A 16549-nucleotide genomic window follows, 5' to 3' on the forward strand; every position below is an offset into this window, starting at 1 on the left:
TATGTTACGCTCACACAACGACTCCACCAAAACATAATTGTAATAAAGCCATTTCAAACTTTGATCCACCATGTACATAACAATTATACTACATTTACTGCTAGTGACAACCACTTACAGGTGAACAGAAGGTTGTCACAGCCCCGCCTCTTTCTGAGCTTCAAAGCAGTGGTATCGCTAGGTCCGAGCACTAGGGACAGGTCGTTTGTCATGTCAGATATAACCACTTAATTGTGTTCTTAGGACACCGATACAATTGAGAAGTCGCAGGGAAGCAGCCACGACTAATAGGATGCAGCGGTTTTCCTGTCTGTAAATAACTAACGTAACTGTCTGACATGTGGATGTCAGTGTTGCACATCCGTCAAAAACCCCACTAGGGCCAGCAGGGAAACGTAGGGGTAAGGTAGGTCATGGTTGATGCCTTGGGGAGCATTGTGGCTGCAACGGGGGGAATCAGTGGGGTACGTGTTGTAAAACTGAGGAGATAAAGAAGCTATGGCAGCAAACTGCAGCGGCATGTCATGGCTGGAAGTCCTCTTTATGCTGGTCTGGGACAGATGGAAAGGACAGGGAACGACTACATTAGACAATATGTGAACTTTGAGTCATTGGATTTAATTGTTGTTTATTCTCCCCTCTGACTGCGACTGATCAGTACTATATTTACCGGTCCTGTAAACGGTGGCAATAATTGGTCATGGTATGTAGTTACTATCTATATTTTGATGTACATATTTAGGATAGGGAAAAATATGTGAGGGGGTGGGGAATGTTGTATGTTGCACATTACTAGATAGTGGTCCCTTGCAGCATGACTAACTCAACCGGCGACCCGTACCCCCCCCCCCCTGGTAATCCAGTTCCTGTTTTCAGAGACTAGCAACACCTCTGCTATAAAGGACAACTCCACCCAATACACACATTGCTCAATGATGAGACATCCACATTTGGAGAGAGTAACATTTCGTTATTTCACTACATTCAAAACCAAGAAAGTGGGCGAGTCAAAACGGTCTATAATGACTGGGTTGGGTTTTGCCAATCCTGATGACAAGCTCCTCGGAAGATTGAAGTGTTGACTTAATAAAGTGGGAGTACATTTGTTAATTTTTTTTTTTTTCAAAGTGTGGCATGAGTTTAGAAAAACATGGCTGTTTTCTTCCAAAACCAGCACAACTCTTGTCCACTTAAATGAGGCTGTAATACCAGTTACAGCCTGTAGACAAGAGTGGTGCTGTTTCTGGAAGAAAGTAGCCTTGTTTTTAAAATCTTACACAATTTCTTTAACCCTAGGGTTCAGGCTAGATGTGACTTTAAAATAATACAAGGCAATAATTTGTAGCAGTTTAGAGAGTAACAAATCATAAAAGTACAAAAATATCTTTATTTTTCCCCCTACAGTAGAGATGCACAAAGCATTTTCCGATAATCTGCAGTATTACAAGGAGCTGTGACATCACTTCCCCAGAACCGGAGATTTCCCTTCTGACGTTCAGGACGCTGCCTTTGCGCGGGAAATAACTTCATTAACAAAACGGTTATTCTTCGCCAGAACATCTGCCTTCAGCCGATTCAGTTGGAGTTTTAGGTCTTTCTCAGACATTTCAGTAAGTGGCAGAGTTTTCACTTTGGATACAAAGTCCTGGATGATCTTCTCACCTTCCTGTCAAGAAAGACATGATGCTTTTATTATACCAGCATATATATCCACTGCCTACAACCTGTGGCTCTACAGATGCTGCTAAACTACAACCCCCAGCATGCACCAACAGGTCGATGTATATTTTATTTAAACAGGCTAGATGGAGCTCGCAGCATTTTATACAGAGAATCGGAGAGTGAAGGGTGGACAGAAGAAGCAGGACTCCGACTCATTCTGCGAGTTCAAGCAGCATGGACACAGGTTATTACACTGCACCAAATCCTTATCATGGCCACGCTCAGCCCACATTCTGTGCTGCTCTCACGTCGAATTTTTTCTGTATGTTCATGTATTTTACAGTTTGCATATGGTCATTTTGTACATAAATTGCATCACTTTTCTTGGTACTGATGCAGAGTTACAACCTGTATTATAGCTTAGAGCTACATTCACAATTCTCCAGGCTTCAGAGCTGAAATCTCTCAGTATTCCTTAATGGTTCAATGTCTGCACAGAGCTTGCTCTGTTGATTTGCATTCTGGGAAGTGTTCTGTTTATACCAGACATGAACAGTATACTGACTGTACCACTACATTATAGGAACTCTGCTTAGCTGATAAGGGCCTGTCCTTCAAACAATCTTGTTGCCTCTATCCAAAAATATTCATTATATTATTTAAGGTAATTGGTGAATAGCGTTATAAAAATGTAACAGAGAAAATATACAGTATATTTTTTGCATATCAGTACAAATAAAAATGTATCATTATAGAGTACCTCCATTTTCAGTAAAAAAAACAAACTATTATAGTGCAGGAGGGTGCACTATAATAGTTTATAAATCCCTCGTATTATCAATTTAGCTTCTAGAAGCAGCACGGAGTGTGTAACGTCCATGCTGCCGAACGCTCATAACTCCTCAGTAGGAGACAGTGCATCCTGCTAGTCTCCATATCCAGAACAGCCACCAGCGCTATAGAATCCTCATTTTCATCCCCAGGATGGCACCACTCATTCTTCATCCCCAGCATGCCTCCCCCTTCATTCCTAGTCCCCAGCATGCCTTCCCTCTCATTCCTAGTCCCCAGCATGGCTCTCCCACTTATTCCTAGTCCCCAGCATGGCTCCCTCTCATTCCTAGTCCCCAGCATGGCTCCTCATTCCTAGTCCCCAGAATCGCTCCCCCCTCAGTCTCGCTCCCCAGCATGGTTTCCCTCTCAGTCTTATACAGTACACTAGCATGGTTCCCCTCATTTTTAGATTCCAGACAAGCTCCGCTCTCTCTTCTAACCTTGACACCTCAGTGGCAGAAGGCAGGCTCCCTAACTCAGCAATTACTCAGGCTGTTTAGTGCAGTATGACACGTTCTGCACCCTTCTCTTCTCCGATAGCCTCGTCCTCCTACCCACTGCTCCCTCCTTTCCTATAGCTTGCATAGACTATAATGGTGGGGAAAAATCTGACACAGAACAATCCGGTCTGGGGATTCGGGGGGGGGGGGGGGGGCTGGTCTTTTCAAAGAAATGGTCTTCTGGGGATATTTTGCTGTATTTACAAAGTTGCTTTTCAGGTTTGTCGTAAACTTGCGATTAAACTTCGAGTGGAGCACTAGACAATCTGCAAACATTAGGAAATTGTATCTCCAGTAGAGGAAAGTAATGAACTTAAATATAAACAATGCCACAAACCTCTTTCTCTTCGTAACGTTTCTTACAGGCTGGTTCATCCTCACAGTCCCCACCGGTCCCAACAAACTGGAATTCTTCCAGCTCCAAGGCCTTTGCCTTGGCATTTTCAATCACATGCTTTGGAAAGTTAGCCAGCTCTGCAACATGTATCCCAAAACTCTGGTCGCAAACCCCTACAAAATAAAGAAATTAGAAAATCATACAGGAGAAAAAAGTGCCCATACTCTAATATAACGTCACTATTTCATTCTCTTTTATATTCTGCTTAATACAGTAAACAAACATTTTCAGAGGAAGGCAATGATTGCTAAATGTTAACAAGCCCACGTATGGGTAGATTACACAATATCCAAAAAAATAGTACTGGGCTCGTCCAGCCAACTAGAAATGTCCATGCGTGTGTGGATTTACATGACCCAAAGGCAGAGAATTTCAAATAAATTATTCATATGGCGGCTAGACTACTGAAACACCCACATTTGTGTTCTATTAACAGATTAACACCTCTCCAATCTGTCCTCAGAGGTTGTATAGGATTAGGAATACATGGCTTTTTATCCAGAAACAACGCCACACCTGTTCACAGGATGTGTGTGGCATTGCAGCTCAGTGCTATTTATTTCAATGTACGTACGAGTGCTGCGGCACCTTCAAAACAGCTGATCGGCAGTGGTCCCGGGAGTCGGACCCCGACTCATCTGCTATTGATGGCCTATCCTGAAGATAGGCCATCAATTTTTATTGCCTGGAAAACCATTTAAACACTGTTCCCTCGTTCCTCGGATACCCCCCTCTCCCTGACTCCACTGTCCGCCCATCACATACAGTATCCAAAATTTTCACTTGAACCTGAAAAGTCCAGTCTAATTCTGCTTTAATTCCCAGATAGCAGCCAACGTGCAACCTCTGCTCTGCCAATGACAGCCTCCTCTCTACTACACAAATCACTTTCTAAAACTCAAACTCCCTCGTTCTGTCCGTTATTCTCCAATCGCTCACTGAACTTACCTCTACCGACAAGCGTATATACTGTAAATAATCTGCTACACACTTTTGCAGTTGTTAAAATGTGTTACCCCAGTATTTATTGTGTTTTTGAAGCGGATGGCACTATATACATTTTTTTTTTTTTTTTTTTTTTTAAAGATTTGTATAACGTTTATAGAGAAGAAAGAAAAAAAACAGACCTTACAATTATATAGCCTTATAGTGGGGTATTCATGAACATGGAAACACTCACTGGCTTGTTACCTGTAGGAACTGTGCATTCTCTTTGGTCAATCAGTAAAACAGTCTACACTCCATATAGAAGTACACTTGGTACCACAGATGCTATAACCCTGTGACATTTAATTATATGGCCGGCTAGCTAGTGCCGCAGCAATAAATCATCAATATCATCCTTGGAGTCAGAGGAGACCTGAGACTTGTTCTAATAAAATGCACCTTCCCCACTAGAGCTTGTAATGCTCACCTTCCTGATTTCACTCCACCAAACGTATAAGTTATGAAAACCTTTGAAGACTTTTCTTAAACCGTGTATTTGCATTTAGCGCAGCTTTGTAATTTGTTTTTATTAAATATGTTTTTTACTTTTTCAGATACAGCTTCTAAGTATCCTGGATATCTAGAAGCTGTATCTTGCGCTGAAACCTGAATCCGTCTGTTCAGAGGGACTAACTGCTTCATTGACAAGGGGTCCTGCGTGTTCATAACTTAGATGCGATTGATAACAGGTGGATCCTGCATGTCAGAGACAAGCAGGACCCGCTGTCACCGGAGCAGTCAGTCCCACGGACCTGTATACAGGATGCTTAGAGGCTGTATCTCAAAAGGTAAAAATAATGTAATAAAAACAAAATCACAAAGTTGCACTAAACCCCAAAATACTGATTTTTGTGTTTTTTTTTTGCACATGTAATAACTCACCAGAAATATTCTAGTAGTGTCATTGGTTTCTCCCCAGCTCAGATGCATCTATACATTTTGAACCATTTCATTATGGGCAGCAGTGTCCTGTCAGTCTAACCACCACAATAGTCCATGCTCTCATGTGTAGACAGGAGGGCACTCTCCCCTGTGTAGAGGACTTCCTGTGAACTACAGGAGATCATCAACTATCAAATCCCCCCTGGAATCAGAGAGACACCTTCCCTCCCCACCCAGCTCTACCCTCCTGGTTCCTCTGTATGTTCCCCCATGCATATAGTGTTGCTGAAGAGATTATTTCTGCCCTAAGGGAGCAGAAGTGCAGTGATATAATGAGAGTCCATTCAATGATTAGCTACATACAATCATAAAACTACCCTGCTCACACTCCTTGTCTATAGTATGTGTGTGATGTATGCAGAGCGCTCAGTGTATTTATACGAGATGCTGCTTCTCACCGTCTCCTGTGTAAAAACCGACAGAAAAATCTATCACAAGCAGGAGGCAGAGGAGATCGGCTAAAGCTGCATTGTATAGGAATACACAGACTCTGTATTGTGAGTACAGAAATTCTGTCACTACATATTGCTTGATGCACTTAGATAGGACTCCGAGCAAAGCAAGTACAGTGTGATGAGACTATGCCCACGCTCCAAAGCCAGAAGCTTCATGGGAAATGTAGGCTGTATTAAGGGAACTATATCAGAGGGGAAGGAGGAACCAGGGTGGCAGACAACCCATAAATGGCACATCAACTAAAACAGGTGTCACCAGATATTCACAAGAGCCTCTACAGTACTGTATTCTGTAGTAGCCTATGCTGTACTATATAGGCAAAAAAAAATGCTACGGTGCTGCTTTAAGTCTGAAACATTGTTAGCATTTACCTTGCCTGCAGCTAAGCGATTATGTGTCCCAGATACGCCCCTAGGGCAAACTCTAGGAGAGCCAAACAAATCCATTGGTAGAATTTTATTTTGGTAATTCTATGTAGAAGCAGCAGCAGATCAGCATAAGCCAATAAATAAATAGTCTAGTCACAATGAGATCCAGAACAGACTGTACAAGGAAATAGATATTTTAGGAAAAGTATACTGGAGAGAAATACAGATCGTAGAACAATACAGCTGGGAACACAATACTAAGCATTTAGATACCGATATTGGTCTTAAAGTGTACCACCAGCTATAGCGCCCATCATTGTCACACACCACCTGCTTTCTATGGTGTGTAGAGAGAAATAAAAGCAGAACCCACACTATGCAAGAATGGATACAGCCCCCACACCAAGGCATGCAGGGAAATGTAGTTTTATGGTGATGTCATGGAGGAAGGTCCTGGCATGGCTGTACCTAGATATCTCCTGTTACAACTTCTGGGGGAAATCAGCAAAGCTTACAACGAAATCACGTAAAACACAGGTTAGGCCCACGGGCTCTTATAAACCAATATAAAATACTTTTATTAAAACGGCCTGTTGACCAGATGCCAGTGGACGTCTGCTATAAATCTGTGTATAAGTGCCAATTGGAAATCCTAGACTACACAGCCCTATGCAGCCACAATTTCCCATTACAATAATTGGTATTAGTTTAATGAAGTCAAATTTAATCACAACCATTAGTAACAAAGTTCAAGATTTCGATTAAGGTGTGATAAATAAATAATAATTATTACCTCCTAATATTCAGCGCCTTTGTGATAAAGGATTTCTATTAAGCCATGGCTATCACTGACTGATGTATGTTTGAGATTTGCACTGTTTTACAGGCTGCTGCGGTACTGGGAAAACTCAATTACCAGCAGGTCACTAAACAAACAGATCAATGACCACCGCACCGGCATGACTTTATTTTAATGTCATCAAAACCCTTAACACCAGTAAAATATAACGGAGCAGAACGTAATATACTTATAACAAAGCAAACACTTCAACGCTATTGATATTTCAAGGATCATCATTGCAATATTTCAGTATTACAGCGCAGTTCCAAAGAGAATAAACTACAGCTGAAAGTTTGCAAGACAAGCTTAAGAATAATGGATATCATGTACAAATAACCAAAGAACCCAAATTCCACGGAGGACAAGAAGTTCACAGTTGCCCATAGATAAAAGTTGGCTAAACTGGGCATTTTAGGCTATGTTCACACGGGGTATTTTGCCGAGTTTTTTGACGCGGAAACCGCGTCGCAAAACTCGGCAGAAACGGCCCGAGAACGCCTCCCATTGACTTCAATGGGAGGCGTCGGCGTCTTTTTCCCGCGAGCAGTAAAACTGCCTCGCGGGAAAAAGAAGCGACATGCCCCATCTTCGGGCGCTTCCGCCTCTGACCTCCCATTGACTTCAATGGGAGGCAGGAGAAAGCGTATATCTCGCTGTTTTATGCCCGCGGCGCTCAATGGCCGCGGGCGAAAAACGGCGCGATAATTGCCGCGAAAATCGGCGTGCAGGGAGAGGAATATCTGCCTCAAAGTTCCAAACGGAATTTTGAGGCAGAGATTCCTCCCCCAAAATACTCCGTGTGAACATAGCCTTAGTCCTCTTCAGCTAGCCCTATGTGCCAGACTGCAGTGCTGCTGTATATTTACGGTTATAATGTATTCAAAAAGTTATTCATTTTTGGGTAGTAGAATGGAGAAAAAAAAACCTGCAATTCTGCCATCTTTTTATTGGATTTACCATGAAGTATAAACATAACTTTTCTCGGCGGGTCGGTACGATTACGGCGATAGCAAATTTATATAGTTTTTTGTTTTACTACTTTTGCACAGAATTAATTTTTTTCAAAAACATTCGCCGTTTTCTGAGGACCATCATTTTAATAACGGTGTGAGGGCTTGTTTTTCATCTGTACCCCTTTGGGGGTACATACGACTTTTAGAACCGCAATTTTGGTATAGTTTTGTATTGTGCTTTTGGTTTTCTAGAGTGTTCACCATCCGGTGATAATTTTAAAGTGCAAGTCATTACGTATGCGGCGATTCCAATTAGGTGCATTCTATTATTCTTTTTACATTTTCTTCAATAATAAAGCATTGTGTAAGAGGTATAATTGCGCACAAATGGGTTAAAACTATGTAAAAAAAAAAGAAAAAAATTTAATTCTGTTTGGGTAAGATATTCAAGTTATTTTAGCAGTATCTGTCTCTGCTCCTGCAGCCGAAATCAACAGGGAGGTCGTGAAGGGCTGCAGAAATTAAAAGTTTCCTCCGATATAAATTGAAATGAACGAAATATGTAGCCTGCAAGTGAATGAAGCTACTAAACAGCATTGTGCACCAAATTTTTAATTATCGATTAGAAACTTGAATTTGTACACTGTGGATCACTGCCAGGCCTCATTGGCCCTTCTCTGGCATCAGTTCAGTGGTAGTTCTGCCATAAGCGCAAACCTGAGTAGTCTGAGACAGACTTGTTGCTAGGGATGTGCTACCTGACAACCCATAAGCAGGCTCTTGCTGATAGGCAGTCCCTCCTTAGCAACCAGTCTATAGCAAATGACTCCAAGCTGTTCAGTTCAAAGATTGACTAAACGGACAGCAGTAAAGCAGCCATATCGCCGTTCCCAACCATGGGCTCTATTCCCAGCTGTGTTCGTTATTTTCCTTCATGTTTCCATCGCTTTCTAACACCGCGCTAATCTATCCAGTAAAAAATAAAAATCTGTCATGGAATCCGTTAAAAACAAAGGCCTACATTTATTTAGCAATTTACGACTGTTTTTACCATAAACCGAGGGAAAAAAGTTGCAAACGGTGACATGAAACAAATTTGAGTTAAGACTTGCGACTTTTCTCATCACTCGCCAAATGTTAAAGTAACAAGAAAAGTCGGCATAGACATAGTTTAGGCCACATTTATTAGGTAATCTAAGTGAAAGAACGTGGAAATTTTGGAGCAAATCTGAGCCAGTACATTGCAAATTATTCCAACTAAATAACTCCTTTACTTAGACTGGTGTAAGATATGCCAATCTTCATTAATGAGGGCCAAAGTGTTTAGAGCCGGGACGCATCTCTGTCAAGTCGCCTTGTGGTAGCGGCTGGGCTTACACAATGATTAAAATGAGATCTAGGAAGCTCAGACTTATTAAAGTATAGTAAATATAGCAGTATAAAAATGAAAAAATTCAATGTTTGCACATATCTCCGCTGCTATGTTTGTTTGCCATGGATTCTGTAAAAGAAGCCACGCCGCCTGTGTGGATAGAGCCGAATGCAAATGTACAATTGAGATTTTTGTACAGGCTACAACCTCTTTAATAAACTCCTTACATCGAAAATAGCCCTTTAAATAGCACATTTAACGAACAGTCATCAAATCACTGGATCTGAAGAGGTGAAAAGTGTACCATAAAATTGTTTCCAGTCCGTCTTCATCAATCGTGCACTCCCACAGACCATTAAATGGCGCATTACTGGGTAATATGTACAATATGAAAAGGAAGACAAACAACATATGTCTAAACCAAAATTAAATTGGTAAGAGCATGTCACATAATTTTACTTCCTACCACAGGGGAGGAGAAGACGTCCAGAACATAAAACCAACGTTATTAGATAAATAATGTGTGCGGAGCTGTGACTCAAGCCTATGAAAGAGAATTACACCCTAAAATAAAAAATGAAATCTCTAGTATATATAAGTACTCGAGTCATCCTCCTGTTATGTGAAACGCAATGTTCACCTTTTAAACCATTTTTTAAATTGTTACAAGAATGAAAAACGATGTCGAATGAACTTTGCAAATATTTATCAAAAATCTCCTAGCGTTTTGTGTTTACAGCTTCTATGCAAATGTATGTTTCCATGGTAACAGACTACAAACAGACCATGTGCAGTCTGTCCCTTAATTCTTACTAACTTAACTTCGGTAAGGACAGATGGATAACAATATGACTGCAAGATTAGACTACACACAAAACGATACGAGATTTTTAATTAAGACTATTTGCCAAGTTGCTTGGTTGTGAAGGTTATCCTTTTATTTTACCAGTGTATAAGGTTTTATTGCCATTGCTCCTGGAAACCATTGCATGACAGCCAATATGCCCACCATTACAGCTCCCACAGGGATGGCCATCCAGCTTTTCCATACTGCTATACAGCAAATCTACCTAGTTTTGCAAGGATATACAAAACTGGTGAAGTCTCACTGCGGATCTGCAGTTCAGGAGAGCCGGATGCAAGACCTGTGGGAGATGTACCGGTGGCCGCAGTGGTTGCCGACAAGTTTTCCAAGAAGGAATGGCTGAATACAACTCAGGGATTTCTAAAACCACCAGTAATAATAGAGAAGTTTTGTCACATCATTGTAATATCTAGCTCTCCGCTTTATATTCTATCATTGAGAGATATGACTATTTTGGATGGTCCTGTGCACGCAGCAGAATTTTCACGCAGATTTCGACGTGTTTTCCATGTCGGAATCAGCATGAAAATGCTTGTAAAAAGCCTCCCATTATCATCAATGGGAAACCGGACTAATCTGTGTAGAGCACCGCGGCTGGTCTTACGGCAAAACTAGGGTAAAAAAACGGAGGATCAGCATCGGATTTCTGCCACAAATTCTCGGCCAATTCCACATACAATTATTTCTCAGGAAAAATTTGTCGTGCGTAGATCGCTTATAAAATGCAGGGTAGGCAGTGTCACAGTTTCTGACCTGTCTTGATCTGGTAGAGCATGGTGAGCGTTTCATCGGTCGTAAGAGCCGTAACATGTAGATTGTTCACTGTAGGCACTTGGTCCGCCAATGCAGTCAGTTCATGGAAGTGAGTGGCAAACATACAAAATGCCTGAATTTTAGTAGAGATGTACTCTGAGATAGCCCATGCCAGTCCAAAGCCGTCATAGGTTGAGGTCCCTCTACCCAGTTCATCAATGATAATGAGGGAGTTCTCTGTGGCTGATCTGCAATAAAAAAAGGAATAAAACCAAACTGAACAAAAAAAGCATCTAAGAAGCAGGTCAAAGACAAAAGGTTAAAACAACCCAAGCATGGGGCACGTCATCATGGAAACCTTGATAGCAAAGGGAGATGCATGGAAAAAGCAAGGATGTCTTTCCAGCAATTCTCTGTATACAGCCCTCATCAGTTACCATTACACCACTTATATACAAAGAAATTAAGTGAACAAACAAGAGTCCCTTGAATAAAAAAACTAAAATAAAAAAAATTAAAATAGTTTTTTTTTTACTGGTCCTTGGCCCCTAAGGGCAAGAGCCATATACCAGCAAGACAAAAACAACCTAAACTGAGAAAGTTTTTTTTCTTATAGCTGTAAGTACAATAGACCTTCGGTTAGGGCTACATGGCATTTTGGTTGTGAAACATCAAGTCGCGAAAACAAAAAGTTTATAATCTGCCTGTGACTTGCTGTCCACGACTATTTTAGGATACCATTTGATTGCGAGTTGCATGTGATTTACTGTAGGCTTTGCGACATCCTCAAAAAAAAAAAAAATCACTAACAAGTTGCAAATGAATTGCAGTCATGCAGGACTTCCATTAAAGTCTATGCATTCAAACTCGTGTGAATTGCGATCTGCGGCTAAAGTCCATCAGGTTTGGATTTCTTGCAACTGAGGTTTCGCGTTAAGTCGCATTACTTGCAATGCGGCATTGCGATTTTCATGTCATGCAACCAAAGTCGCCGTGCAGCCTTATAGGCATTAATAAGATCCTATAGGCATTGTAGCTTGGATAGATATGGACATAATGCACAATTATAAAACAGGAAAATCTGAAAATTTTGCTGAAAATGTTATTGATTGAACCAATTATATTATATTGTAAATGTTTCGTTCATATATCTGCACATCTACCTCTAGAACGGTCTTACAAAACGAAAAAAATACCGGTGCTACGATAAAACTCCAACCGTTCCAGAAAGATTTCAGATTTCTTGCGTTTCTGTAGTCGGTCGATGCCAATTGCTTTAATTAAGGCAACGCAATGAACAGCAATAAGGAGGCCGACAAGAAGCTCCAGACAGATGCAAACATTAAAGTGTAATATGAAATGTCAGAGCTTAACGTACACCTATCCCTTTTTCCCTGCAGAAGAAACCAGCAGCATAAACCTAATATACAGTGCTGTGAAAAAGGGTTTGACTCTCATCCGATTTTTTCAAATTTTGCGGATTTGTCACTAAAATTTTTCAGATCCAAGTAATTTTAATATAAGATCAAGACAACACGAGTAAACACAAAATGTAGCTTGTAAAGGATTATTCCATTTATTGAGGATGAAGATGTATTCAAAACCTATATTACCCATGTGAAAAAGTAATTGCCCCCCAAACCTAATAACTGGTTGTGCCACCCTTGGCATTAACTGCAATCGAACATTTGTGATAACTTGTGATAAGTTTTTTACTTCACTGTGGAGAAATCTTGGCCCACTCTTCTTTGCAGCATTGTTGTAATTTGTCTACATGGGGGGGTTTCGAGGATAAACTGTCCGTTTAGGTCTTGCCACAGCATCGCAATGGGATTCAAGTCAGGACTTTGACTCGGCCACTCCAAAACCCTCATTTTGTTTCTTTTGAGCCATTCAGAGGTGGACTTGCTTTTGCGCTTCGGATCATTGTCCTGTGTTTGAGCTTTAGATCACAAACTAATGGGCGGACATTCAACTTCAAGATTTTCTGATAGAGAAGTCATAATTGATGGGACCATAAATTCAAGTCATCCAGGTCCTGCAGAAGCAAAGCAGTCCCAGACCATCACACCACCACCACCACGTTTGACTGTTGGTATGATGTTCTTATGGTGGACTGCAGTGTCCGCTTTACTCCAGATGCACAGAGACATGTCTTCCAAAAAATTCTACCTTTGACTCATCAGTCCACGGATTATTATCCAAAAAGACTTTGAGGTCATCTAGACTGTTTTTGGCAAATGCGAGACGAGCCTGTATGTTCTTTTTGGTCAGCTGTGGTATACGCCTGGCTAAATCTTCCATGGGTGCCATTATTGCCCGGTGTCTTTCTTATTGTGGAATATTGTACAGTAACCTTAACTGAGACAGGTGAGTTCTGCAGTTCTTTAGATGTTTTTCTGGGTTCTTTTGTGAACTCTTGGATGAGTATTTGATGCGCTCCTAGTGAAATTTTAGTAGGTCGGCCACTCCTGGGAAGGTTCACCACTGTTCCAAGTTTTCTCCATTGTGGATAGTGGCTCTCGCCGTTGTTCACTTGAGTCCCGGAGCCTTAGCACTGGCTTTGTAACCCTTTCTAGATGGATAATTTTCAATGGCTTTGTTTGGCACCTGTATTTGAATCTCTTTAGGATGTGGCATTGTGTACTTCTTGAGACTACCTCGCCTACTTCACATTGGCAAACAGCTTCTCTAAGAGGGATGTTAAGATTCAACATGTCCGGCAGGAATCATGCCTGGTTGCGGCTAGTGAAATGGAATTTAGATAACTGATTTAGTAGCGAAGGGGGTAATTTACTTTTTCACATAGGGCCAGGTAGGGTTGAACAGCATTTTTCTTTCAATAAATGAAATAATTCAAAACCAGCATTTTGTGTTTATTTGGGTTATCTTTGTCGAATATTAAAAGTAGTTTGATGATTTGAAACACTCAAGTGTGACAAATATGCAAAAATAGAATAAACGGGGAAGGGGGTAAATACGTTTTCACAGCACTGTGCTGAATATGCTGCCCCGTTTCTATAGTACAGAGCGTTATTCTCTTGTTCCCTCACACATATTCTTATAAAAATAAGCTGCCACTAGGAGGTTGAGGTTAATCTGGCTACTATTGAGCTAAATACGAGCCGCATACAGATCAGCCGCCTAGCGGTGGTAATATGCAGCAGGTTTTTTTTTTTTTTCTCTTTATGGGAAGGGAGACCAGAGCTCCGTATTACAGAAAGAGAGCAGCATAGCCACAAAGCGAATTCACATGACCATTTTTTTTTTTTTATCTCCGTGTAGCATCCTAGTCTACAAACAGCACAATACGGTCTGCACACTGACCCTGCAATAGTAAATGGTTCAATTCCCCATAACATTTTCCTGCACGGACACATGCAGTCGGTTGCTATAGAAAAAAAAAAAAACACATGTATCATCAGATGCCGATTTGCAGACGAGAATTTCCAATAGAAGGCAATGGAGAGAAAAGAATTGCATCCGTTATACAGATCTAAAAAAAAACATCTTATTAAAATGCATATTATGCATTTGGGACAATCGAGAATTGTATTTTTGATGATTTTTAAGAATATGTATGGACGTAAAAAATAGATCCAATACAGACATGCTTACAGAACTCCATACAGATGAAAATATGATGTTTTTTCTGAACGCAATACAGCCGTTTTTCTTACAGATGTGTGAATTGGTGCTTAAAGGGGTTTTCACATAAGACACATTTATGACATATCCACAGGTTATGTCATAAAAGTCAGATAGGTGGGACCCGCACCTATCTCTAGAACGGGGCCCCCTAAACCCTGTTCTACCACTCTGTTGTGGCTGAAGTGAATTTCCTACCATGAATTACGGAAACAGCGTAGCTCGCTGAGCTACGCGGTTTCCGTAACTCCCATAGTAGTGAATAGCAGTTATGGAAGCAACGTAGCATGCGAGCTACGCGGTTTCCGTAACTACCATTCAGTTTTATGGGAGTTACGCGGTTTCCGTAACTCAAGGTCGGACATCACACGCTTCAGCCACTATAAAGCAGTAGAATGGGGTTTAGGTGGCCCCGTTCTAGAGATAGGTGCGGGTCCCAGAGATGGGACCTGCATTTCTCTGACATTTATGACATATCCGGTTTACAGGAGGTCAGTGGCGTGACTGTATAAGCTGATCTCGTGTTACCCAAGTTCGCCTCCCATTTGCTTCAACAGCGCATTTGTGCTCTGACATCATTAGTCCTCGGCTGGGTTCACACTGCATTTTTGTTGTGTTTTTAACAGGCTTTTTTTTTTGTTTTGTTAGATAAATCCCATCTCTCTCAATAGGTGTTAATCAACAAAACAAAATACGCATATTAAAACCGCAAACAAAAAAAACGTGTGACGCCATCCTTATTAAGTCCAGCATTTTACATCACCTCACTTAATTATTGGATTCTGACATGATGCAGGAGTGGGAAGCCGGCACACAATATACTGAGCTGCATAATGCCGAGTATAGATGGAAGCTGCTCGACGGTCGTCTCTGATATGCGGCAGACCTTCCTTCATGCGGAACTGTCTGCTGGTAGAACAACATCAATCATCCATAATTGATACAACTATTGGCCGTGCGGGAGGAACGTCTGCTGTGGCTGGTTATTAACACCGAGTCATGTTTCATCAAAATACAATAGGTAGAGTAACCTAAAGTAATAACCGTTAAAGCTAATGTTATGTTAGGAGCGTCCGTGCAGCAAGTGCAGAGAATCCAGCTTCACCAGTCTGCAGTGATGGCATCTTCCAGCCCCGTGTGCAATAGGAAAGTCACTGGTTCTCCACCTGCGGTTTTATGAGAAGCTTTAGCTGTTAATTCCACTGGGGTTGCCAATGTTTTGTTAATAAAGCTTAATAATTGAAAAGTGAAACGTTATGTAACGCTCTAACACATCGGCGGCTCCAATAATCACTATTTTCAAGCTCTGTTTGCGGTCAGTGAACGTTAACATTTTTTTTTTTTTACATCCAAAAGGTTAAAAACATGTCCTGATCACGTCTAAGTGACACAGGTGAGGGACTCTTACTAGACAGATCTGATACACTAATACCCTGTCCACACGGAGTTTTATGTAGGCGGAAAAATCTGCTTCAAAATTTGAGTCAGATTTTGAGCGGCCTCTACTCTTTGCCGTGTTTTTTGTGGCTTTTTCGGCCACGGCCATTGAGTGCCGCAGGCGAAAACCGCTTACTCTGCCTCCCTTTGATACCAACGGGAAGTCAGAGACGAAAACGCCTGTAGGGCTTGACCTTTTTTTCCGTTCATGGGGAAAAAAACACGCCTCCGCCTCCCATTGAAATCAATGGGAGGCTATTTTTGGCGCGGTTTCCACGTCAAAAACAGTGTGAACTAGGCCTAAAAGGGGTATTCTAGTTTGAGCCAAAAAAATCTCATCAAGGGTCCAGTCACACGTTGCAGTTGAGCTCCAGATTAAACCGCAATATAAAATGCATTCAAAAGCATATGCGTTTTATCGCGGTTTGAATAGTTTTTAAACAGGGCAACGATCAGCGGACGAACGTGCAAACGCTTGATCATCGGCTGATTGTATCGTTTATGCTGCAAGAAATATTATCGTTGTCGGCAGCC

At 41.3% G+C, this 16549-nt stretch overlaps 1 protein-coding gene across 1 annotated transcript in view; it reads right to left on the reverse strand.

The window, feature by feature from the left end:
• Positions 1-1367: 1367 nt before the first annotated feature.
• MSH2 (mutS homolog 2) overlaps positions 1368-16549 on the reverse strand; it is a 110865-nt gene continuing 95683 nt past the window's right edge. Inside the window, exons 14-16 of the mRNA XM_075863200.1 lie at positions 10931-11178; positions 3334-3506; positions 1368-1666 (exon numbers count right to left, since the gene is read on the reverse strand). Coding sequence (XP_075719315.1) covers positions 1496-1666; positions 3334-3506; positions 10931-11178 — 592 coding nt within the window. The 3' untranslated portion in view covers positions 1368-1495. The remainder of the gene's footprint in view (positions 1667-3333; positions 3507-10930; positions 11179-16549) is intronic.

This window comes from Rhinoderma darwinii, chromosome 4 (assembly GCF_050947455.1).
Source record: "Rhinoderma darwinii isolate aRhiDar2 chromosome 4, aRhiDar2.hap1, whole genome shotgun sequence".
Lineage (NCBI taxonomy): Eukaryota > Metazoa > Chordata > Amphibia > Anura > Rhinodermatidae > Rhinoderma > Rhinoderma darwinii.